Source organism: Notolepis coatsorum (genome assembly GCF_963971535.1).
Source record: "Notolepis coatsorum genome assembly, chromosome: 2".
Lineage (NCBI taxonomy): Eukaryota > Metazoa > Chordata > Actinopteri > Aulopiformes > Paralepididae > Notolepis > Notolepis coatsorum.
The window spans coordinates 214,341,161-214,366,114 of NC_140166.1; the positions used below are offsets into that span (position 1 = coordinate 214,341,161).

At 41.9% G+C, this 24,954-nt stretch overlaps 1 protein-coding gene across 3 annotated transcripts in view; it reads right to left on the bottom strand.

The window, feature by feature from the left end:
* Positions 1 to 24,124, bottom strand: part of LOC311223199 (interferon-induced protein 44-like) — a 45,756-nt gene extending 21,632 nt beyond the window's left edge. The window contains exons 1-5 of one of the 3 annotated variants that reach the window (XM_084307961.1): positions 24,038 to 24,124; positions 19,117 to 19,611; positions 15,877 to 15,923; positions 15,267 to 15,461; positions 230 to 388 (exon numbers count right to left, since the gene is read on the bottom strand). In XM_084307961.1, the coding sequence (XP_084164087.1) occupies positions 230 to 388; positions 15,267 to 15,461; positions 15,877 to 15,923; positions 19,117 to 19,600 (885 nt within the window). In that variant the 5' untranslated portion in view covers positions 19,601 to 19,611; positions 24,038 to 24,124. Of the gene's footprint in view, positions 1 to 229; positions 389 to 15,266; positions 15,466 to 15,876; positions 15,924 to 19,116; positions 19,612 to 24,037 lie in introns of all 3 variants that reach the window. The other 2 variants (XM_084307959.1, XM_084307960.1) reach the window with 2 other exon arrangements.
* Between the last annotated feature and the right edge of the window lie 830 nt (positions 24,125 to 24,954).

The following is a 24,954-nucleotide window of genomic DNA, read 5'->3' on the forward strand; positions in this document are numbered from 1 at the left end:
GTGACTAACATCTTCAAATGTGTCATTGAGATAATTGATTGGCCAAACCATGTGATGAACAGGAAACGATTTGTTACTTGTGAACGCTGTCTGATATCCACCAAACTTGACTAATGTGTTTGCCTTACAATAGCAAGGACTATGAGTCAAGGAGCAAGGAGGCCCCCCCCCGAAAACAAACTACATAGGACAGCTCTCATTCTGAGTTTCACTGTTTCCACATTCAAACCTCATAGCGATCTTCTATGTGGCCTTTGCAGATGTTGATGAAGTCCTCCATGTTGAGGCCAGTGTCTTCCTGTCCATCGTCTGCCAGCCCCATGGTGTCACACAGGACGAAAGGGAGGGGTTCACCGCCCTTCTTGTTCTTGATGGTAAAGGTGCGGAACTGTGAGAAAGAAGACTCAGGTGAGACGCAAGCGTGGAGGCTGAGGAAGGGCTCACTGTTTTCAGGCTTACAATCTAAAATAAATCTGACTTTTGAAGAACTGAACATTCTAACGATGACTGCCGTATCACAATGGCTACCAGTCATTAAAAGCTATGGAGTTTGAGAATTCTAAAATAGAATTCTGAGTAACATTCACCATCTTCTCCAGAGTATATATATATATATATATATATACGATGAATTGAAAATGGGGGACCCTGATGTAAACAAGACGAAAGTCTTTCTCTGGTCTGCATCCCCTTAACAATTGTATGTATTGAGCTGTACTGTACTGTACCCATTCTGCAATCTGTTAATAAAGTTTTCAATCAATCAATCAATCAATCAGTCAGACAAGAAGATATATGCCAATTTCCTCTCTGTTCATTCAGTAGAAAGCTATCTGGCTGCAAGCTAGCCTATCTTAACACAAATTAATGGAAGTGGATACAGACCACTAGTCTAGCTAGGCTAGTGGTCCGTATCCGCTTCCATTCATTTGTGGTAAGCTAGGCTAGCTTGCAGCTGGATAGCGTTCCATTGAACGCAAGACAAGACATCATAGAAACAATTGACCTCATTCTCAAAACGTTTCTTAACCTCTTAAACATCAGACGGCCTGACGACAGACCGTCACACGCGTTTTTGCCGATCAACCAATATATTGTTGGAAAGTTGAATTTGCCACCTTTCAATCGGCACCCTACTCGACCTATTGTATACTTCCAGTCTCGGGTTACAAGACCAAACATCCAACGAGTGTCATTTGACCAGCCATTCAGACAAGTGACCACAAACCAGTCACCTCTGATGGCAAAAATGATCTACAACATTTGTAGCCAATGAAATTCTGGAGCCAAGGGTTGTCATGGTCCCAGCCAGGGACCCTACCTGAACAATATGAACAGTGGTTTTCTGCCGCCCTCTGGTGGCCAAACGCAGCAGCAACTCCAGATACTGAACCTCCTAGGTTTGCTGGATAATATTAATTAATTAATTATTATTATTGCCTCTGTTCATGTTGTGTGTCCCCGTTTTAGCTTGTGTTTAAAAGGTTTATCTTTTCATGTTTCCTTTAAAGGTTAATCTCTTTTACATTATGTTTCCTTCACATATGTTTCCTTTAAGGGTTCGTCTCTTTACATATGTTTTCTGTAGGTGTTAATTTCTTTACATATGTTTACTTTAAGGGTTGTTCCTTTACATATGTTTTCCATTTAGATAATCCCTTTACACATGCCTTTATTTTTTATGTGAGTTTTCTTTTGCTAATGCTTTGTGTTCACCAGTCTTGGCCATGCCTGGTCTTAAACCAGCTGGCGCTCATTAGCAATCACGGGCAGTATTTGTACCTGCCTGTTTCTCACATTCATTGTCGCGCCATTGTTTGTCATTGTTTTGTTACCCAAGTTGTGTTCGGTCACATACTCACCTTTGTCACCTTTATTTCCCAGTGAGTCCGTTCCTTTCTTAGTCCATTTTTTCCAGCTCTGCTGAGTATTGTTTTCCGGCTTTTACAGTTAGTTTTGTTTGCTACCGTTTGTAATCATTGTTGCTTGCAAACTGTCAAGTAAAAGCCTGTTCACTTTCATTCCGTCGTCTCTGCCTCTACTCTCTCTGCTTGTGTCCTGCATTTGGGGTCTCCTCACCTATTCCCACACCCAACCCTCACAAGGGTATCCCACGTGAGGAGTGATTGAAACGAGAAAGACAAAGAAGGAGCTGGAAAAGTTCTTTGTTTTGACTAGCGTGTCAGAATCAATGGCAGCGGATGGCCACTTTGGATAATCATGCTGAATTATTCCCGGTACACACGTTACAAAAACCTTTGTAAAACACACGTTTTATGTGTGATTGTTATTAACTTTGGACCTGTTCACAAACATAGCCACAACACTGGTAAACAAACTACCCTCCCACTCAGGGCATTATGGGGTAGAACACATAGTAGCATACTACAAAAACCTAGGGGTCCACAAAGACGACTTCAAACTTGAAATGGTAACAACCGATGAGGTACTCAAAAAATTGACCGCCCTCCAACCTAACAAGGCCACTGGCCATGACAACATCCCCTCCAAATTCCTCAGAGACGCAGCAGCCGCCATCACCCCAGTCATCACACACATAATAAACCTCTCTATAAGACAGGGGCACGTCCCCAAGGACTTCAAAATTGCGAGAGTGACCCCTCTACACAAAAAGGGCAGCAAATTAGACCCAGGCAACTACCGCCCTGTTTCTATTCTTACCTCCATCTCGAAAGTCATGGAGAAAATAGTCTACGAACAGGTCGAAAAGTACCTGGCGGAAAAAAACCTAATCTACGAATTCCAATCTGGCTTCAGAACGTCCCACTCCACTGACACATGCCTCCTCTATTTGAACGACCACATCAAACAAGAGGTGGACGCGGGCAAATACTGCGGCATGGTCATGCTGGACCTACAAAAGGCCTTCGACACTGTCAATCACTCCATTCTAATGGACAAGCTAAAAGCAATTGGTTTTGATAGCCTATCAGTGAGCTGGATGCAATCCTACCTGGAGGGGAGAGAACAGATGGTAGAGGTAAACGGTACTCTATCCCCCCCCCTCACAGTGAGCTGTGGTGTTCCACAAGGAAGCATACTAGGACCGCTACTCTTCCTAATTTATGCAAATGACATGTCGTCAGCCTGTGACTGCAACTTGTTCCTGTTTGCGGACGACTCAGCCCTGCTGGTCTCTGACAAGAACAAATTGCAGGTTGAAAAAACCCTCAGCACGGAACTAGGCAAAATCTGCATATGGCTCGCTGATAACAAACTATCATTACACATGGGCAAAACAGAGTCCATTCTCTTCGGTTCAAATAACAAACTCAGCAAGACCGACGGATTCTCAGTTACAGTGGGTGACAATATTGTCACAAGGAAAGACGAAATTACCTACCTGGGTTCCATCCTAGAGGCAAATCTTTCCTGTGACAAAATGGCATCCAATGTAATAAAAAAAGTCAACCAACGAACTAGATTCTTGTACCGGATCTCCTCTCTGGTAAACAAGAATACCCTGAAGACTCTGGCAGGAGCACTCATTCAAGGGTACTATGACTATGCGTGCACCTCATGGTACCAAAGCACCTCAAAGGCGCTTAAAACAAAATTACAAACATCACAAAACAAACTGGTCAGACTACTACTTGACCTGAACCCCAGAACCCACCTCACCCCTGCCCACTTTGCCAACCTAGGATGGCTTAGAGTAGACGACAGAGTACAGCAACTTGCAATGGGCCTGGTCTACAAGATACACTATACGACCGGGGTGCCCATGTACATGTCAAAATACTTCCCAAAGGTCAGTGAATACCACAACCACTACACCAGAGGAAGCTCAACAAATCATGTTTGTAAGAGCCAATTTACATGGTTGTAGTGCCATATGTTTTATTTTATGCATTTGTTTGGATTTATGTATTTATGATAAATTCTGCCTGTAATACATTGTGCCTGCCAGCCTGCCAAATTGAGTTCGTGGCATCAGTTCCCGTTGCTCACCAGTAGGTGACATACGTAGCTACTTAATGAGTAACGGGACTGATGACAGGCAGGTGCGTTTGGTTACCGGTAGAGCCAAACAGTTTTTGACCGTCAAGTCGTCAAGTCGTCAAGTTGTCACGTCGACACGGCACGTTGTTTGTTATCGTTTTGTTTGTAGGGTAAAGTGTTTTGTTTGTTCTTTTGAAAGGTATCGTTTGGCAATTGCGTTGTATCACGTTTGTGTGGTAAATAAACCCATTTGGGGTGTTATTGGAACGAACCTTGTGGACATTCATTCCTTTCACCAGACGGTTACAACAGCGGCCACAGACGCGTCAATTATAGGTTTTTAGCCGGTAGCAGCCTCCTCAAGGGCTTATAGATTTATTGTTTTGTTAAATCAAGTTTGGCCCTTATACAAGTCAAAAACTAGTGCTCGTTGAGAACACATGAAGAGCAAGTCAAAAACTGGTGCTCTTTAGTATAAAGGTGGATTGAGAACCACACCAAGAGCAAAGCAAGTCAAAAACTTGCTCATCAGTAAAGTGGATCAGCCAGAACCACAGCAAGACGAGCAAAGTAGGTTTAAGCTTTGCGCAACAAGAAACGTTGAGGACAGCGGGGAAGCCATTCAGCCTCGCTTTGATGCGCGCGCGGAGCTGATGCGTTGAGGACTGCGTGGGATTTGCGCAGTTCCAGCTGTTGGATGTCAACATAGCCAGGAGCTGAGAAGCGCTGAACGTCAACCTACTCATCAGAGCTCCGACTACAACCAACGGTACCCAACGTCAGCTGCCAACATTTTCATTGGTAGGCTACAAGCCGAGGTAAGGTAGCGCTACCCCTTTTTTTTGGCCATGGTAAATGTGTGCACACAACTCTTACGTTTTGCGAGCATAAAGTCCAATGCATTGGTAGCTGAAAATAGACTGCGCGTACCAGTCTACCGTTAACTTTGATTTGTTTGTGCGCGCCACCGTTGGCGTTGAATGATAATCCGTTATGTGCGCCACGCACAACTATCGTTGACTGTTTGAATCCCTTCGTGCGCGCCGGGCATAACGTTATTGCTTCAATCATTGCACTGCTGATTGTCAACATGAGCGTTGCGGATGACAATCAAGACATTAATAATGAGCAACTCGTCGGTGCAGAGGCGGCTGTGAAAACTGTCACAATGGAAAAAAGGGAAATTAAACTGACCTTAAAGGCTGTAATGGAAAAATTGGGAAAATTGGAAAATAAAAGATCAGATATATTAAATAAGGCACAAAAGTTGTACAAAATGATGGAGGTATTTATGCACAATGCTGACGTGACAGGGGTACAAGATGTATTATGTGAATATGTAAGGCTGTGTGAGACAGCCAAATCTGTACAAAATGAATTTATGAATACGTCAACTATGTCCCCGGACGAAAATACATTACAAACTGCCTGGTTTGGGTCAAGAATAAACACGTTGGAAAGCTTCCACATGCTTGTTGAGAGTTGGCTGGCACAAAATATGGCAATTACAAATAGCCAGGGTGAAGTGCACTCAGAACCTGTGCACACAGAGGATGTGCACACTGTCTGTGTAGACACAGAGGCTGTGCACACAGAGGATGTGCACACAAGGGAGGTGCACACTGTCAGTGCACCCACAGAGGACGTGCGCCCAGACAACATACAAACAGTGGTTGATGATGTGAAACCAAATGACAGTATTTCAAATATCTCCTTTGGACGCTCACAAGGCAGCAGAAAGAGTGGTAGCAGTGCCAGCTCTGAACGCCTCATAGCAGAGGCTAAAAGAGCATCACTGCTGGTGAAAGCAGCATACTTAAAGGAGAGACAAGCTCTGGAGGATCAAGAGGAAGAGTTAAGGAGGAATAATGAGGAGCAAGAGCAACAGTTAAGGAGGAGCAAGGAAGTGTTAAGGAGGAAAAAGGAGCAGCTTGAAATGGAGGCTGAGTTGGCTGTATCCACTGCCCATTTGGCTGTTATGCATACTACGTCAGATGCAGGGAGACGGTCACGAACCTCTAGCCAAAGGCATGTGGGAAATCACACTGGACCCCCTCATTCAAGCCATACTGTGCTAAATCCAGCAGCACAGCAATTCAGTACTCCTATGCCAGAGCCTGTTGTCAAGCCAAAGGTTAAACCTCACCTCTTCCACATGCCCTCACAAGGTGGAGCTGCTGCACAACCACCCCTCTTCCACATGCCATCACAAGGTGGAGCTGCTGCACAACCACCCCTCTTCCACATGTCATCACAAAGTAGAGCTGCTGCACAACCACCCCTCTTTCACATGCCACCACAAAGTAGAGCTGCTGTCCAACCACAATTGTATCAACCTTTTCAAATGCCACCACAAGGTGGAGCTGCTGTGCAACCACAACTGTATCAACCTTGTCAAGTACAACTTCAAGGAGACTTGAGTACAGTCCTGCAAAGGCAGAATGAAATCACTAATGCTCTTGTGCAACAACAGCTCACAATGTCTCTACCATCCAGAGACATCCCTGCCTTTGATGGTGACCCGCTTCACTACAGGAGCTTCATAAGATCCTTTGAGCACAATATTGAAGCAAAGGCCAACAAAGCTGATTGTTTATATTTTTTGGAACAGTTCACAAAAGGACAACCACGTGAGCTGGTAAGGAGTTGTCAGCACATGATGCCAGACCGTGGTTATGACATGGCCAAAGGTCTCCTGAAAGAACATTTTGGGAATGAATTTAAGATCGCTACGTCATATATCGAAAAGGCCCTGGCCTGGCCCGCAGTTAAGGCTGAAGATGTAAAGGCACTACAGGACTATTCTCTGTTCCTGCGCAACTGTTGCAACGTGATGACAGAGATGCAACACATGCAGGAACTTGACATGCCTACCAACATGCGCATGATTATAACCAAGCTGCCCTACCGATTTAGGGAAAGATGGAGGACAACAGCTTATGAGCTACTTGAGCGACGACATCATAGAGCTGTTTTTAATGATCTGGTCACGTTCGTGGAACGTCAGGTCAGGATCCTTTCTGACCCACTTTTCGGTGACATCCAGGATAAACCAACCATAAAGGATGGATTGAGCAACAGGAGCAAGTTCCAGCCTCAGTCCAAGTTTGGCAGAGCTGAAGGCAACAGCTTTGCTACAACTGTCACACGTCTGGACTCCAAGGACCCAGACTCAGGCTCTGTCCATAGGGGACAGGATAACGGAGCATATTCAGGCTCTGTCCATAGGGGACATGATTCCAAAGCCAATTCAGGCTCTGTCCATAGGGGACAGGATAGCGGAGCATATTCAGGCTCTGTCCATAGGGGACATGATTCCAAAGCCAATTCAGGCTCTGTCCATAGGGGACATGATTCTAAACCAGACTCAGGCTCTGTCCATAGGGGACAGGATAGCGGAGCATACTCAGGCTCTGTCCATAGGGGACATGATTTCAAAGTCAATTCAGGCTCTGTCCATAGGGGGCAGGATTTTGAAATGGAGAAATCTGAGTCTTGTGTATGCTGCTTTCAGGATCACTCTCTGTCAGAGTGCCCGCGGCTGAAAGGCAGGAACCACAATGATAAAATTATCTTCATAAAGCAAAATAGGATTTGTTTCGGATGTTTGTGTTCCGGTCACATGAGTGCTGGTTGCGACAAGCGCCTAACCTGCAAGGTTTGTGAGAAAAAACATCCAACCATGCTTCACATTGACAGGCCTTACCTCAGCACATACCAGCAGCCTAATTCATCTGCAAGTGTCACTTCAGCTGTCAAGTCAAGTGTCACTATAGCCACGCAGACGTGTGGTCTTACTGGGGCCGGCGGAGGAAATTGTAAGCTGTCCATTCTGCCAGTCCAAGTCAAGTCCACAAATGGAAAGATACTGCAAACATACGCCTTTCTCGACCCTGGCAGTTCTGCAACATTTTGTTCTGAACATTTAATGAGTGCATTGGATGTGACTGGACCACAGACTAGCTTCCTTCTGCGCACTTTGAGCCAGGAGCAGGTGGTATCAAGTACCTCACTGAAAGGTTTGGAGGTCTCTGGTCTCAATGGGGACACTTTCTATAGCCTCCCAGAAGTCCTTTCACAAAGGAAAATGCCTGTGACAAGTGACAATGTTGTATCACAGGAAGATTTGCTGAAGTGGCCTTACCTGTCCCATGTCCAAATTCCCAGCATAAAGGCAAATGTTGATCTATTGATTGGTACCAATGCTCCCAGGTTATTGGAACCTTGGGAGGTGATCAACGGCCGTGGAAATGGTCCGTATGCTATGAGAACTGTTCTGGGCTGGGTGGTCAACGGCCCCCTGCAAGAAAATAACGGTCCTGAAAATGGGATTTCAGTGGCCACTGTCAATATGATTTCTGTGAGCAGATTGGAAGAGACACTGAGCAACCTGGGAACTTCGCTGAACAACCAGATTTCGGTGTGCCATCCCTTGAGTTTCCTTGGCCCAGTTACACTTCCTGCCAAGTCCATGCTGCTCAAACTGTGGAGAAGAGTGTGCAGCTGGGAAGAAAACATTCCCAATGACATTGAGCGCCAATGGACAAGATGGCGGGAGATTTTATCACTTCCTGCCAAGTCCATGCTGCTCAAACTGTGGAGAAGAGTGTGCAGCTGGGATGAAAACATTCCCAATGACATTGAGCGCCAATGGACAAGATGGCGGGAGATTTTATTGACATTTGCAACTCTGCAGCTCCTCGGCAGAGTTTTTAGAGGCCTTCCCAGACGAGAACGGCTTGGGGTGCTCGGTGCTTAAAGCCAAGACATTGATCTTGGAATGACCATTGACCGGGCTTGGTCCTAAGTTTGTTTTTCACGAGGCGATAGTCTCAAATATTTGATTTGTTTTGTGGTTATATGGCATTGATTTGTTTTGTGGTTATATGGCACACTTTGGCTCTTTTTGTTTTTCATTTTATGTTATAATTGTTATATGTTATGACATTTAACAATTAGAGGCCGGCGTGTAAGAGCCAATTTACATGGTTGTAGTGCCATATGTTTTATTTTATGCATTTGTTTGGATTTATGTATTTATGATAAATTCTGCCTGTAATACATTGTGCCTGCCAGCCTGCCAAATTGAGTTTGTGGCATCAGTTCCCGTTGCTCACCAGTAGGTGACATACGTAGCTACTTAATGAGTAACGGGACTGATGACAGGCAGGTGCGTTTGGTTACCGGTAGAGCCAAACAGTTTTTGACCGTCAAGTCGTCAAGTCGTCAAGTTGTCACGTCGACACGGCACGTTGTTTGTTATCGTTTTGTTTGTAGGGTAAAGTGTTTTGTTTGTTCTTTTGAAAGGTATCGTTTGGCAATTGCGTTGTATCACGTTTGTGTGGTAAATAAACCCATTTGGGGTGTTATTGGAACGAACCTTGTGGACATTCATTCCTTTCACCAGACGGTTACAACAGCGGCCACAGACGCGTCAATTATAGGTTTTTAGCCGGTAGCAGCCTCCTCAAGGGCTTATAGATTTATTGTTTTGTTAAATCAAGTTTGGCCCTTATAATGTTAAACCCAGATTCGGCTCAAACAAGGGACTAAACACGTTTCGCAATTATGCCACAACAATGTGGAACGCCCTACCCAAAGCTGTAAAGGAATGTGAATCCCTGCCCACATTCAAAACCGCCCTTAAAGAGCACCTACGGGAGGCTGCAATTCGAAACTGGCCACCGTAAATGCCCAAAACCCCCACCACCTCCTAATAGACAGTCTCCTCCCCACCGCATGTATATATTCCCTCCCCGCCGTATGTATATTTCCCTCCCACCCACCCACCCCCTCCTAATGTACAGTCCCCTCCCCATCATATGTATATACTCTGTCAGGATCTAGGGGTAACAGTACTGTATATTTGAATACCGCCTATGTCACAAATGTATCAGTACTAAATACCTATATGTCCCTATGCCATAAATGTCATGTATGTTGTGTATGTCATAAATGTCTATATGAATTGAAAATGGGGGACCCTGATGGAAACAAGACAAACGTCTTTCTCAGGTCTGCATCCCCTTAACAATTGTATGTATTGAGCCGTACTGTATTGTACCCATTCTGCAATCTGTTAAATAAAGTTTTCATTCATTCATTCATTCATTCATTCATTCATTCTAGATAAGACTTCAGGCTATGGAACCGTTATCTTCTCCAGCTCCTACCTCTCAGCTGGAACTTAAAAAGAGGCATCTGGCAACCAGGAAACAGAAATGTGAGTACATAAATCTTTTACTTGAGTGTGTTCAAACCTCTGTAACTCTATTTCATTAGCACTCAAAGTGATCTTTCTTTTTTTGTGTGAGAAACTTCAGAATGTTACCTTCCAAAAGAGACCAGACTCATGCATGTGCTATAAGTACAAAGTATAAAAGAAACTAGCCCCATTTTTGCCCGATGCTTAAGTGGTTAAATTAGGTATACAATATATAAATATTACTGAGTAACAGTGCTCATCAGATGTATGTACAGAGTTGTAGTATTCATCTCTTAAGCCCTAGCCATATTGTCTGAAAATTTGCCTAAAAGTACATACATTCCAAGTAAATGGAAGATTGCTCCACTTTGCATCTAGGTATCTAGGGACATCTATGGACCTCAGGGAATGTATTCCCAGTGTTAGAAATATTGTGTCTGTAAATTATAATGAACCAAAGGGGAATATCAATTATTATTATTATTTTATTAGATTCCCCCCCCCCCATCTTTGATGGTGAATAACACCATGCTAACATTGACCAGAAAATTGGCAAATTTTCAGAAAATATGGCTAGGGCTTAAGAGTTTAATCTATTTATGACGTGAAATAAATGTTGGCCCGGTCGGGTTAATATGTACAGTGATACAGGTATGAAGACCCTATGATAGTAAGTCATTCTGGCCAGCAGCATAACTAGTAAGAGTATGTAAGGGATATGTACAGAGATATAGATATAGTATCTACAGATGTGTAAAACAGATTATATGCACTTTTATGCATTATATTACTCTTACGAATGTAAGAGTAAGACAAGGAGTAGAACATAAGCGTGACATCTTATTTAGTAGTGTCAAAAAGAAGCGGCATGGGACGAGATAACAGGTGAGGTTAACGTGGTGTCAGGAAAGACGGTATATGGACTATTAATAAAAGATTGCAAATATATAGCCTACATGAAAGGAATGGGATGCTCTGAGAGCACAGTGTAGATGTGTCCATTCTATTCCACTATAGCTATATCCGGGCAATTGAGTTTAGTGCTTATTTATTTGCTAAATGTATTTTTTTTTTAATATACTTTATCGTGTCAAAGAAAGTCATTTTACATTTAGGTATAGTATGTGTACCCACATACACATACATAACTGCACATATCCATACTTACATACGTACATACACACACAAATGTACATACGCATATTTTAAATCTTGATGGGTCTTCTATTTACCTCAGCTGCAAAGAGCACCAGGCCTTTATTAGAGAGGCTTATATAAGAGGCAGGCCTTAATTTCTAAAAATTACACTCATGGACATAATCCCTTCATTTTCAGACTTTTATTGCATTATTATTATTATTTTTTTTTTTTTTTAATACGTACATTGTCTGTCTACATTTATTTAGACAGCATTGGTATTTAAATATTGAGTGCAGTTGAGTAATTGTGGGATTAACGTAATTCACACACTGAAGTTGGAACTGTCTATACTAGGTTGTGGGGTCCGGGGACGGTTTAGTGTGTGGTACCTTCTCGACTTCCTCAGTCGAATCGAGTTGTTGACATGCAGGGAATAGCTTTAGCTGACACTATCATAGCATCATGATCTGTAATGTGTCAACTGGACAACGCCAGCCTCGTCTGCCAACGTCATATAGATAGCGAACGTTAACGTTTGCAAACAAAGTCAACGTCATCCAGCTGACACCACAGATCTAGATATTATGACAACGTTAGCTAGCGCTAAAGCTAACGTTAATGTATGGTAGTCAGTGTAGCGGGAGGCAGCACTTTATTTCCATTGGCAAGAGTTTATCTCATTCTATATCACGGCACGAAAAATTCAAAAAATACTTTTTTTTGCGACCTTATATTAGAGACCGGCCTGTGTTTGTCTAAATGCATCAAACCCCCGGCCATTATAAGAGGCCCCTCCTTTATTGGAGGTCCCTCCTCTATTAGAGGATTTATGGTACATATATAAGAAAACAAATTATAATAGTAAATAAATAAAAAATGAAATAATAGAAAAAAATAAAGTAAAAAAAATTAAGATAAATAATAAGTAAAAAGGCTTGCATTTTCATTGTAGGTGTAGGCCTAAGGCAGGGAGGGGCAACTGGCGGCCTGCGGGCTGCATGCGGCCCTCACCGACGCTCCATGCGGTTGGCAGTCGACTATGGCTCCTTTAGGGGTCAGCCCTAGTGTGGACATATTCAACACTGTTGAAAGTGCCGTGCAGCAATATGGGGGGTTTGATAAACTGTCCGCTGTTGTTACCGATGGAGTCGCAATGAAAGGAAAACACACATGATTCGCCGGGCTTCTAAGGTGCACTGCATTATACATCAGGTAAGTTCGCTAACATAATTTCCATCTATTGTGGGTCACTAATAATCAGGGGTGCAGTGGTCATGCCACGCGGTACCACGCCGTCCCAGCACTTTTCTGAGCAGAAGTACGCACACAAAAATTAAACGTTATTTTATCTGATGCAGATCACATGCACAAACATTGAAGTTGACATTCCTTCTATTGTGCGCCAACAGGAGAGACCACAAGTGTCTCATTAAAGACGGAACCATTATTGACCCACTGTGGGTGAATGTCATGCCAGTTTGATAAAGGGTCAATGGGAGGCATGTAGAATTGCACAAAAAGGAATTCATTATTCTGATGAGTATTGCACTTGGCTAGTTTACTTTTGTAGTGTTCAGATAACACTGAAATGCATGTTATGGATATGAAGCACTCAGGAATGTTTTGTTTAGTAGCAGGATAAAAGTTTATACATTTAACAAAATCATTTATTATTGCACTTTTGATTTACTGTTGTAGTGAAATGCAGCAGGAATGCTGCTTTGTGTTTGTTGAGCAGTGGGCTTTAAGTTCATACATTTATTTTAATAGAAGCCTTAATTATAATTTGTCATTTTTGTATATATTTGGGTTACACAGCAATACTTTCAAATTCAGCTGTATTTATAAATTCATAAAGTTGAAATTAAGCATTACTAAATGCGTTTGAAATGGAATAAAAACAAAGTTACAACAAATTATAATAGTTTATATGCCTTATTTATCACATCTGTCACATGGGGTACTACTGGCGCGACTGCCGATAAACAATGCGGCCCCCCAGATTGAGTGTGGAAATTTAGTGGCTCTCACCATATACAAAGTTGCCCACCAATTGAGTAGTAGATCAAGATATTACTGTTTCATGTTACTTAAATCCTCTTCAAAGACTGTCTGTCATCTAGTACCTTTCCATAGTTTAAAGAGACCCCATCTTTTTCCCAGCATATTTTCATTCTTATTGATTTTGTAGGTTACCTTTTCCATACTATATCCTCTACAGTTTCTAACCATTTGTTTACTTTCGGGGGTTCAAGTTTTTTCCAAGCTCTTGTTATTTGCCTAAGTGCTGCAGCTCTCAAAATAAGAAAAAGGTATAATTCTTCTTTTTGTAGGTTTTTGGGGCGTGTTCCTAACAGTATATCATGTTTTTCTAGATACCCCACTTTCTCGAACATCTGTTCCATTATGTCTAAAATATCTGACCAGTAGATTTGTATTTTTTTACATGTGAAGAATATATGTGCATGGTCAGCATTCTTCTCCCCACATTCCCTCCAGCAGCTGGGATTCTTTTGTGCGAATTTGGACATACTCGATGGTGTTCTAAAGTACCTCATATTTATTTTCCAAGCATACTCCTGCCAAAAGGGTGATTTTATGTAATGGAAGATATCTTTAAAGCTTTGATTCCACTCCTTATCTGGTATGTTTGTTTTCAGTTCCTTCTCCCATTTATTTTTTATATAGCTTAAATCTTCAATTTTGTTTTCTTGAAGCATTCTGTAGATTTGTCCAGTTGTGTTTGTGAGGTTATGGCTTTATCATGTATTTCAGAAGGGGGTGGAGATCTTCAAGAGTTTTAATTTGGACTTTTTCTCTTAAGTAGCTTCTTACTTGCAGGTATCGCTGAAAGTGATTACTAGGACAGGCATATTTATTAGCTACATTTTCAAAAGAATCCACTCCTTCATTGTACATTTGATAGAAACATATGATGCCCTTAGCTTCCCATGTCTTAAAAAAACCATCAATACTGTTTGGAGAAAAATCTGGGTCCCATGCTATTTGTCTTAAGCAGATCATTTCTTGTTCCTTAATTTTATTTATTTTACATATTTCCCTCCAGGTGCTAAATGTATTACTTTATTTATTCACTTGCCATTTGCAGTGTTTGTGTAGTGCTTTTATTTATTTGCTAAATCCACCACAACATCCCTGGGAGGAACACTCTTTTTCTTCTTTTTTTTAGATTTATTTTAGCGTTTTTACAGCTTTTTCTGGCCATACAAGACCGACAGAGGAGAGGGAGAACGGGAGAAGATGTGGGGAGGACATGCGACAAATATAGCCGGGAGCGGGAGGTGAACCCGGGACGGCAGTGTAAGTGTGCAAGGCACTATGCGGTGCGCCACGAGGGCGCCCTGGGAGGAACACCCTTGAGGAGGTGTTACTGCAGTGCAGGGACGTGCACAGGACTTTAGAGGGGCAGGTGCTCAAAGGCTGAAAAGGGCACTACACTTGTGTGTATATATTAACCGAGCGCGCGTAGCGCGCGAGCACAATTTTTAAGGGCCCTTTTCGGGCGGGGGCCCCCTTTTTATGCTTTTTGGGGGGTTTTGGTGATCAAATATTGAATATTAATAATAATCAGTGCAGGAGCTCACTTATCCTTGAAAGACACTTTTATCACTGACTTAAAAGGCCCATACATCTCCATAAATGTTCAGGGGGGAGGGAATAAGTGCTTACCCTACAGACCCCAAGAAGTGCTGTATATTCTGTATTGTTTAATATAAATGCATTTTTTATACCTAATATTTTGATTCTATCCTGACATTTTTCAGTTGGAAGGGCAGTCTATATGCTTAATAGTAAAAAAAAACAAAAAAAACAAAAAAAATATTTTTTTTCCAAAAAGGGCACTTTTTTGATGAGGCTCAAAAAGGCAGGTGCTCAGGCACCCCTTGGCCTCTATGTGTGCACGTGCCTGCTGCAGTGCTACCATCAGTTCCAGTACCTGGCTGGTCAGACTCTCAGGTCCCCGAGAACCGGATATGGCCTGGCAGGTGATGTTGCCTCTGAACACAGAGTTGACGGAGTTGAAGAAGCTGGACTTGCCGGCTCCAACCGGCCCCACCAGCAGCACCCTGGCCTGGCTCACAGAGGGGACGTCAGGCTTGTAGGTCTGGATGGTCTGGATCAGCTGCTGCTTCCAACTGAAAAGGAGGCGATGGGTGATGATGACGACATTAAGATAAGATATTCCTTTATTGATCCCCTTTGGGAAATTCAGGCATCATCGCAGCATGGGGGAGGGGGGAGGGGAGGTACAGGTATGGGCAGGGTAATAGTAGAAGACATAAATTGGGCAATACAATATCTGCCGATTCTGGTTATTATCTGGACGTCTACCTACTTGTCCGTCCACGACACATTCTGCTGATTCTGGGTATTATCTGGGCAACTACCTACTTGTCCATCCACGACACATTCTGGTTATTATCTGGACATCTACCTACTTGACCATCTTCTCCAGCTCCTACCTCTCAGCTGGAACTTAAAGAGGCATCTGGCAACCAGGAAACAGAAATGTGAGTACATAAATCTTTTACTTGAGTGTGTTCAAACCTCCACGACACGTTCCTCCAGGGTTTGACCAGATGATTCCCCAAGTCTGCATGGGAAATAAATCATGAAAAAGGTTATCGTTTAAGAGTTGAATTAAATATCAATGACACAGCCTACTGTACAAGTAATACATACCCACTGCTATAATTGTTGATTAACTAATTATTTATTACCTAAATGTACTTGATTTGTGAAAATATGAAAATGTTTGAGCCAGGATTGCCATGTTTATGCCATTACAGGAAGCAGACACTTCTAATTATGTGTATAAAATACAGTGATATAACGTTACTATTTCTACCCTTATAACTCCCCCTCTAGGGCTGTCACTAACGATTATTTTGTTATCGATTCATCTGTTGATTATTAGTCGATTATGTTTAATATATAACGAGTATCCTCCTCCTTTTTACCTTTAAAAAACTACCACCCAGAGTTTTTTTTACTGGCTTTTTAGTATATTTAGTATAAAATGGCTTTTTAGTATATTTCCATGAATTATTATATGTATTGTGTGTCATCTCTCCACTCAACACTATGGTAGTGCGTGTGCCAGCACAGGAGATACGATTCAAATGTATTTTTTTTATATATAGGCTATACATATTTAAATCAATATCTTCCTTTTGAATAAAATAGGCTCAGGAATCAGCAGTTAAAGCTAATTAGCCTAATCCATGTCAAAAAGAGTAGCATATAGTAAATGTATACACACACACAAAGAGACAGGGAGAATAGCGTATAGCAGACTTTTACAATATGTTTGCTAATGAAGTGAAATACTGTATGTATTATCCTCAACTATCCAGTTCGTTTTTATAGTGTAACTTTTGGCTACTTCATTAATCATCATCATTGGAACGTACAGAGAGAAAGGGAGAGAGAGACGGGCTCAGCCTCCCACCCCCCCTTCCTCACTATTGGAACTTCACAAAACAGAGTTTTCCCGTGCCTGTAAGCTAGCTTAGCTTACTGTAGTTAGCGTTAGCAGCTAAAGTTAGTTAAGGTTTTTACCACGACGGGCATACAGGAATGGCGAGGATGTAAAGCATGTTGGACGCATTTATTGGACCTGTTGCTCGCAGAGTTTACATAGAAACAGCGCGACTCGTAAGAGGAGTTGTCACAGGCCCTTCCAGCTGGAGCGCACTGTGACTGTCGAATCCTGGCTCTAGGCAGAATCACGAATAGTGGTTTAAGAGAAGTCATTTATATTTTGAACGTGATTCACTGCGCATTAGTTAGATTACACGTTGCACATGTTATGACTTTGAACGACTGCCATTTCCACTGCAAAAGGCACATACAACATGGGCGATGAATCGTGACAGCCCCTCTAGAGCTTTTCATGTCATTGCGGATCTGCCACTATCTGTTGAGTTAGTGTGCAGGGGCGGACCTTCCTACAGGCGATATAGGCGGTCGCCTAGCCAAAAATGTTTTTTTTTTTTTTTCTCTGCACAGTTTTGGCGCCCCCCTCTATATCTGCAACCATTATTTTTACATAAAAACAATTCTAACATAAGGGAAAATGAGCCAAAAATCTAAAACGGTCGGTCGGTCTGAGCCTCAGCTTTAGGTGTTCACAGTCAGAACATGCTAGAGCGCTGTGCATTGATGGGTATCGGTCAAGTGTTTATAGAATTGAGCATTGAGGAAAGAAAGACTAACGTTAGAGAACTATGAAGAGGCAAAAGCCATCCGGCCATCCAGTTTAAAAAGAGAAGAAAAGAAGAAGACGAGAAACGTGCCAAGGTGAAAGGTATGCAATTTTGTACAACTTCCAAGACCTGCCACACCAAGAGCTGATGAGGCAAGCAGAGGCACTTGTACACACCTTAAACCATGGAGGGCAATCTGATTTGGATGGGAAGGAGCTGGCTGGACAATTTGATGTGATTGATGACTTTGCAGCGAGGAAGGCCAGAAGGATTGCACTGTAAATGGAAACCAGTAGGAGCTACAGGCTAACCTTGAAGTGTGATGATAGGGAGTGGAATGTAAATAGTTCTTTAGACAAAGTGAATTTGTAATTTTTTATTTATTTGTTTGTTTATTTAGCATATTATATTTTGATTATATATGTGTAACATATTTTACAATACATAATTTTCTTTTATATTTACATTTTTATTTCCAGTTTTTTGCTTTACAAACAAAACATCCACATACAATAATACAATTGGCGGTCAAAATTATAAACGACAGTACAATAGAATTCGATAGATAAGAACTAAAAGATATATCTGATATTAGAAAAATTAATATCGAAATCGAATGACAAGTTGACCTAAAATAAATTCACTAAAGGGGAAAAGGAAAAAACACAGCTAAACAAAAACAAAGAAAAGAGAGAAACAATAAATAAATACAAAAAAATACAAAAAAAGTGACATGGGTTCTTTGGTACCTTCATAGTTTATTTTCGTTTCGTTTTTTCTTCTTGTCTCCTTTTCACTCTCCTGTGATGTCGTTTCTTTTAAAGCAAATTTGCACGTTATTTTATTGTTTCTTATTATTATTATTATTATTGTGTGTTAGCTAAGTTGTTTATTTGTTTTAATTCTTTAGTGTGCCAGTTGTTGTTCAGTTCAGTTGTTGCTCTGTATGTATGTCCTGCCTTTTTAATAATTTTCCTTTGTGTTTTATTTTTTATTTATTTTATTTGATCCCCCATCCCCTTTCCCCTAGGGGACTTTTTACCCCCAAATAGGCCGTTATTGAAAATAAGAACTTGTTCTTAATTAACCTGCCTATTCAAATAAAGGTTTGATGATGATGATGATGATTCTTAGCTCTTGTTCTTGCTTGTAAAAAATAAAGGTGCAGTACTTTACTGTATAACTGTTACCCCTTTCACTGCCACACGACGGAGGGTTAACCCTTTACTATGGGTGTATTGTCGCAGTGAAAAGGGTTAACCGGTTGGTAGGGCGGCGATGTTTTGATTTTGGGGGGGTGGGGGGGGGGGGGCTCAGACCGACCGACCGTTTTAGATTTTTGGCTCATTTTCCCTTATGTTAGAATTTTTTTATGTAAAAATAATGGTTGCAGATATAGAGGGGTGCGCCAAAACTGCGCAGAGCAAAAACAAAAAATATATATATATATATATATATATATATATATATATATTTTTTTTTTTTGGGGGGGGGGGGGGCCTAGGGCGCCAAATGTGCTAGGTCCGCCCCTGTTAGTGTAAGTTAGTATGACATTTACTACATCCTCACTATACTTACCCTCCACTCTATACACTTCGAACTCAGTCAGATGATGGTCATTACCGCACATTTTTCCAGCATCAAATTTGTATTTAATTCCAGGGTTCAGCTCAACTGTGGCTGTGTCGTTGTGCAGGAAAACCAAAGCCCCAAAATCGGGACCCGTCTCTCCATCCGTGAAGCCGTACTGGCCGTCAACACTGGCCACTCTCTGCTTCAATGATGGTCTCCGTGGATCGATGAAGTAGAGGAACGCTCTGTCGTCGCTGACCTCGTCCCCGCTCTGAGTGTAGTCATTGGCGGTGTACGCGCCGAAGACAAACCCGGCCTTGTTGTAAGCCACGATCACGGTGGGCCCCTGGTAGTCGCAGTAGCGGTGGAAGGTGCTTGCTTCGTAGCCGTGGACACTGGCTTTGAAGAGCAGGTGCAGTTTGACGTGATCAAACAGAGAGAGCAGCGACATCTCCTGGCGCTCAGACAGGTGGGAGGTGATCACACTCATGATGTCTGCTACTGATAAGGAGACGTTGACATCAGCAAAAAAAAGATTAAGTGACACGCTAACTTAAAGGGACACGCCGACATTATTGGAAATGCGCTTAACCGGTCTTCTCCAGAGTCAGACAAGAAGATAGATACCAGTTTCCTCTCTGTGTGTTCATCGGGTGGCAAGCTAGCCTAGCTTAGCACAAATTAATGGAAGTGGATACAGATCAGCTAGCCTGGCTTAAAACTCTGGGAGAGGTTGGCCAACATCTACGCTAGTCAAACGCACACGAGGGGAAATTGATATGTATACCTTCTTGTCTAACTCCTTTAACATCGTAGCCAGAGCAACCTCTAGGGGGCAATGTTGCACATAGGGGAGGCTCAGGTAAGGCATTGAAAGGCCTATAGTAGTTATTGAATGGGTTCCTATAACATCCCGTTAACCTCTCGAGCTCTAGCCCTATTTTCTGAAAATCCGCCTAAAAATATATAGTAAATGGAAGATTGCTCCACTTCTACAAGGTCCATTTGCATGTTCTTGGTATCTAGGGACATCTATGGATCTCAGGGAATGTATTCCCAGTGTCAGAAATATTGTGTCTGTTACTATTGATTGAAAACTTTATTAACATATTGCAGAATGGGTACAATACAGTACGGCTCAATACAAACAACTGCTAAGAGGATTCAGACCAGAAAAGGACTTTCGTCTTGTTTACATCAGGGTCCTCCATTTTCAATTCATCAAGACATTTACCGGGGCCAATTTCTAATTGCAGCCAGAGGTTTTGAAGGAGGGTGGGGATTCACATTATTTTACGGCTGTGGGTAGGGCGTTCCACATTATTGTGGCATAATTGTGAAATGTGTTTAGTCCCTTGTTTGAGCCGAATCTGGGTTGAACATGATTTGTGAAACTCCCTCTGGAGGGAGCTCCACAAATCATGTTAAACCCAGATTCGGCTCAAACAAGGGACTAAACACGTTTCACAATTATGCCACATCAATGTGGAACGCCCTACCCAAAGCTGTAAAGGAATGTGAATCACTACCCACTTTCAAAAACACTCTCAAAAAACACCTAAGGGAGACTGCAACTCGAAACTGGCCCCTGTAAATGTCCGAACACAACCCCCTCCAATGTACAGTAAATTACCAAGTATGGTCTTGTCAATATTCCAATGTACAGTTTTGTTTGTACAGTTGTACAGTGTCCCCCACCCACCCCTCCTACCCAACCCCCCCCCCCCCACTCCTACCCAACCCCCCCCCCCCCCAACCACCTCCAATGTACAGTCCCCCCCCACCTACCCAATCCAATGTACAGTTTCTACGTCAAATGTATATACTCTTTTTTCTGGACTCTTTTTGTATCACAAACAGTACTGTATTTGCAAATCTGGTATGTCATAAATGTATAGATGTAGCAGTACTGTCTATCTGTATGTCATGTATGTCATATATGTTACGATGAATTGAAAATGGGGGACCCTGATGTAAACAAGACGAAAGTCTTTCTCTGGTCTGCATCCCCTTAACAATTGTATGTATTGAGCTGTACTGTACTGTACCCATTCTGCAATCTGTTAATAAAGTTTTCAATCAATCAATCAATCAATCAATTGTGGTTGTGGAATTCAATGACCTTTGGGAAGTATTTTGACATGTACATCGGTATCTTAGTGGTGTATCTTGTAGACCAGGCCCATTGCAAGTTGCTGTACTCTGCCATCTACTCTAAGCCATCCTAGGTTGTCAAAATGGGCAGGGGTAAGGTGGGTTCGGAGTAGGAGTGGCCTAGGAGTAAGGCCAAGCAGTAGTCTGACCAGTTTGTTTTGTGATGTTTGTAGCCTTGTTTTTAGGGCCTTTGAGGTGCTTTGGTACCATGAGGTGCAAGCATAGTCGTAGTACCCTTGAATGAGTGCTCCTGTTAGAGTCTTCAGGGTATTCTTGTTTACCAGAGAAGAGATCCGGTACAAGAATCTTGTTCGTTGGTTGACTTTTTTGATTACATTGGTTGCCATTTTGTCACAGGAAAGATTTGGACCCAGGTAGGTAATTTCATAAATATATCATATAAGTTTCAGATTTCTCTCCCAAAGCTGCATAGTGCACCTTTAACTCATTAGCGTTTTCAAACTGAAGGTGAAGCTATTATCATATAACGGTTTTGGTAAGCAATTAAATACACAAATAAATACATTTCAACCCTGTCCAAATGCCACCGCATTTGTATGATTATGATGATGACTGTGTTCAATTTGATACCGTTGCCTTGCAGTAGAAAGCAGATAACATGTTGAAGAACAGTTTGCGTTGAGTGAATGAATGAATGAATGAAAACTTTATTTAACAGATTGCAGAATGGGTACAATACAGTACGGCTCAATACATACAATTGTTAAGGGGATGCAGACCTGAGAAAGACGTTTGTCTTGTTTCCATCAGGGTCCCCCATTTTCAATTCATATAGACATATATGACATACATGACATACAGATAGTCAGTACTGCTACATCTATACATTTATGACATACCAGATTTGCAAATACAGTACTGTTTGTGATACAGAAGGAGTCAAGAAAAGGGAGTATATACATTTGACGTAGAAACTGTACATTGGAGGAGGTTGGGTGGGGGGGGGTTGGGTACATTGGGATATTGACAACCATACTGGGTAATTTACATTGGAGGTGGTTGGGGGGGGGGGGCGGGGGGCACACTGTATAAACAAGTAACACTGTACATTGAGGGGGGGGGGGGGAGGAGACACTGTACAAACAAACACAATTGTACATTGAACTATTGACAAAACCATACTAGGTAAATGACTGTACATTGGAGGGGGTTGGGTTAGGATATTTACAGGGGCCAGTGTTGAATTGCAGTCTCCCGTAGGTGTCCCTTGAGAGAGGTTTTGAAAGTGGGTAGTGATCCACATTCCTTTACAGCTTTGGGTAGGGCGTTCCACATTGATGTGGCATAATTGCGAAACGTGTTTAGTCCCTTATTTGAGCCGAATCTGGGTTTAACATGATTTGTGGAGCTCCCTCTGGTGTTGTGATCGTGGTATTCACTGACCTTTGGGAAGTATTTTGACATGTACATGGGTACCTTGGTCGTGTAGTGTATCTTGTAGACCAGGCCCATTGCAAGTTGTTGTACTCTGTCGTCTACTCTAAGCCATCCTAGGTTGTCGAAGTGGGCAGGGGTGAGGTGGGTTCTAGGAGTAAGGTCAAGCAGTAGTCTGACCAGTTTGTTTTGAGATGTTTGTAATTTTGTTTTTAGCGCCTTTGAGGTGCTTTGGTACCATGAGGTGCAAGCATAGTCGTAGTACCCCTGAATGAGTGCTCCTGCCAGAGTCTTCAGGGTGTTCTTGTTTACCAGAGAGGAGATCCGGTACAAGAATCGAGTTCGTTGGTTGACTTTTTTTATTACATTGGATGCCATTTTGTCACAGGAGAGATTAGCCTCTAGGATGGAACCCAGGTAGGTAATTTCATCTTTCCTTGTGACAATATTGTCACCGACTGTAACTGAGAAGCCGTCGGTCTTGCTGAGTTTGTTATTTGTAACGATTTCCTTAGATGGAACACACTAGTGAAAGTTGCATATCATTGGCTAATGGTCGACGTGCTCCTCAGCGCGCCATGATCTTATAAAATCACACCCGTCTTTGAGTAAGCTACTATTTGATATGAAGATACATGTTGCAGCATGTAACTATGGAATGACAATACGGAAGCGTATTGCTGCCACACCAGAAACAGAAAAAAAAATCAGTATCACGTTATAACGTGATAACTTATTGTTTTAACATAAAACGTTTGACGTTATAGCGTGATAACTTATTTTTTAACATAAAACGTTATAACTTATTGTTTTAACATAAAACGTTTGACGTTACATTTTCAGCTTCTTTCAGAGTAAACTGGATCAATTCTCAAAGTGCGCCTGGGATGTTTCCTGGAAAACGAAACCTACCACCAGTCACTGCAAAATACAATAGACACTATGAGATTAATTGAAAATGGGGGACCCTGATGTAAACAAGACCAAAGTCTTTCTCTGGTCTGCATCCCCTTAACAATTGTATGTATTGAGCCGTACTGTAGGCCTACCCATTCTGCAATCTGTTAATAAAGTTTTCATTCAATCAATCAATAACGTGATAACTTATTGTTTCAACATAACGTTTGACGTTATTATAACGTGATAACTTATTGTTTTAACATATAACGTTTGACGTTATGACGTGATAAGTTGTTTTGTATTAAAACATTAAAAACAATAAGTTATCAAGTTATAACGTGAAACGTTTTATGTTAAAACAATAACAAGTCATCACGTTATAACGTGATACTAATCTTGTTTCCGTTTCTGGTGTGGCAGCAATACGCTTCCCGCGTCCATAGTACGAGGTTCACGCCTGGTATCAAATCAAACTCACCTGCTTGTTTCAGAGTCTGTTCCCTCGCCGGCAGAAAGTAGAAGTGCGTGTTTTGGGCAATGGAGCTTTTAGTGATGTGTCTGGGTGTGTCGTTCGCGAACGGGGAAGGGCAGAGTCTTCAGCCGCTACTGCTCAATGCGAGGGTTAATTAAAAAGCATGGAAATACAGAATTAATGCCAATGGCATTCATTTAACAAAACTTATCTTTGTGTAAGAAATTATTGTTTTGATGCAATATTTGCTTTTGTGGCATGTATTCAAAATGTTCAGACTACTGTATTACAGCATTTTGCAGATGAAATGTGCCATTATAAATAAACATCATGCATTTGAGTGAATTTGTGTTAATCACCATTAAACTCAATTAATCTGCATGTATTTAATTTAAGCAATAGCACACACCACACATTCTGCGCTCTCTCACACACAAACACACCACAGGTCAACACATAAGAAAAGGTCACTTTAAAGGAAAGGAAAAAAAAAGTCACTTTAAAGGAGAAAAACATAACTGGATGTTTTTGTATAGTAGTTAGGATGGCATAGTGACAGAGTATAACTGTATATTGTATAGTAGTGTACATAGGACTCATTACCTTTTGTATTTTATCTTAGTACTTTTATTTTTATTCTATTATTGTTTGTATTTTTTTGCACAACCGAAGCGGGCATGGCCACCTTCATTTCACTATTATGTCTCGTGTGTGTGTATGTGTGTGTGATGAATAAACCTCTTGAATCTTGAGACGACAGGGAGGTCCTATATCGATTACATCAGCCCGGCTGTTGCGTCATGGGCACAACGCAAAGCCGATGATGAACCAGCACGGCCGTGGTGGTGGTGGGGGCCTGTGCGGCCAGTAGTGCCTAAAGTCTAGTGACGCCCCTACCATCACCTAGGGGTGCATCTGCATCA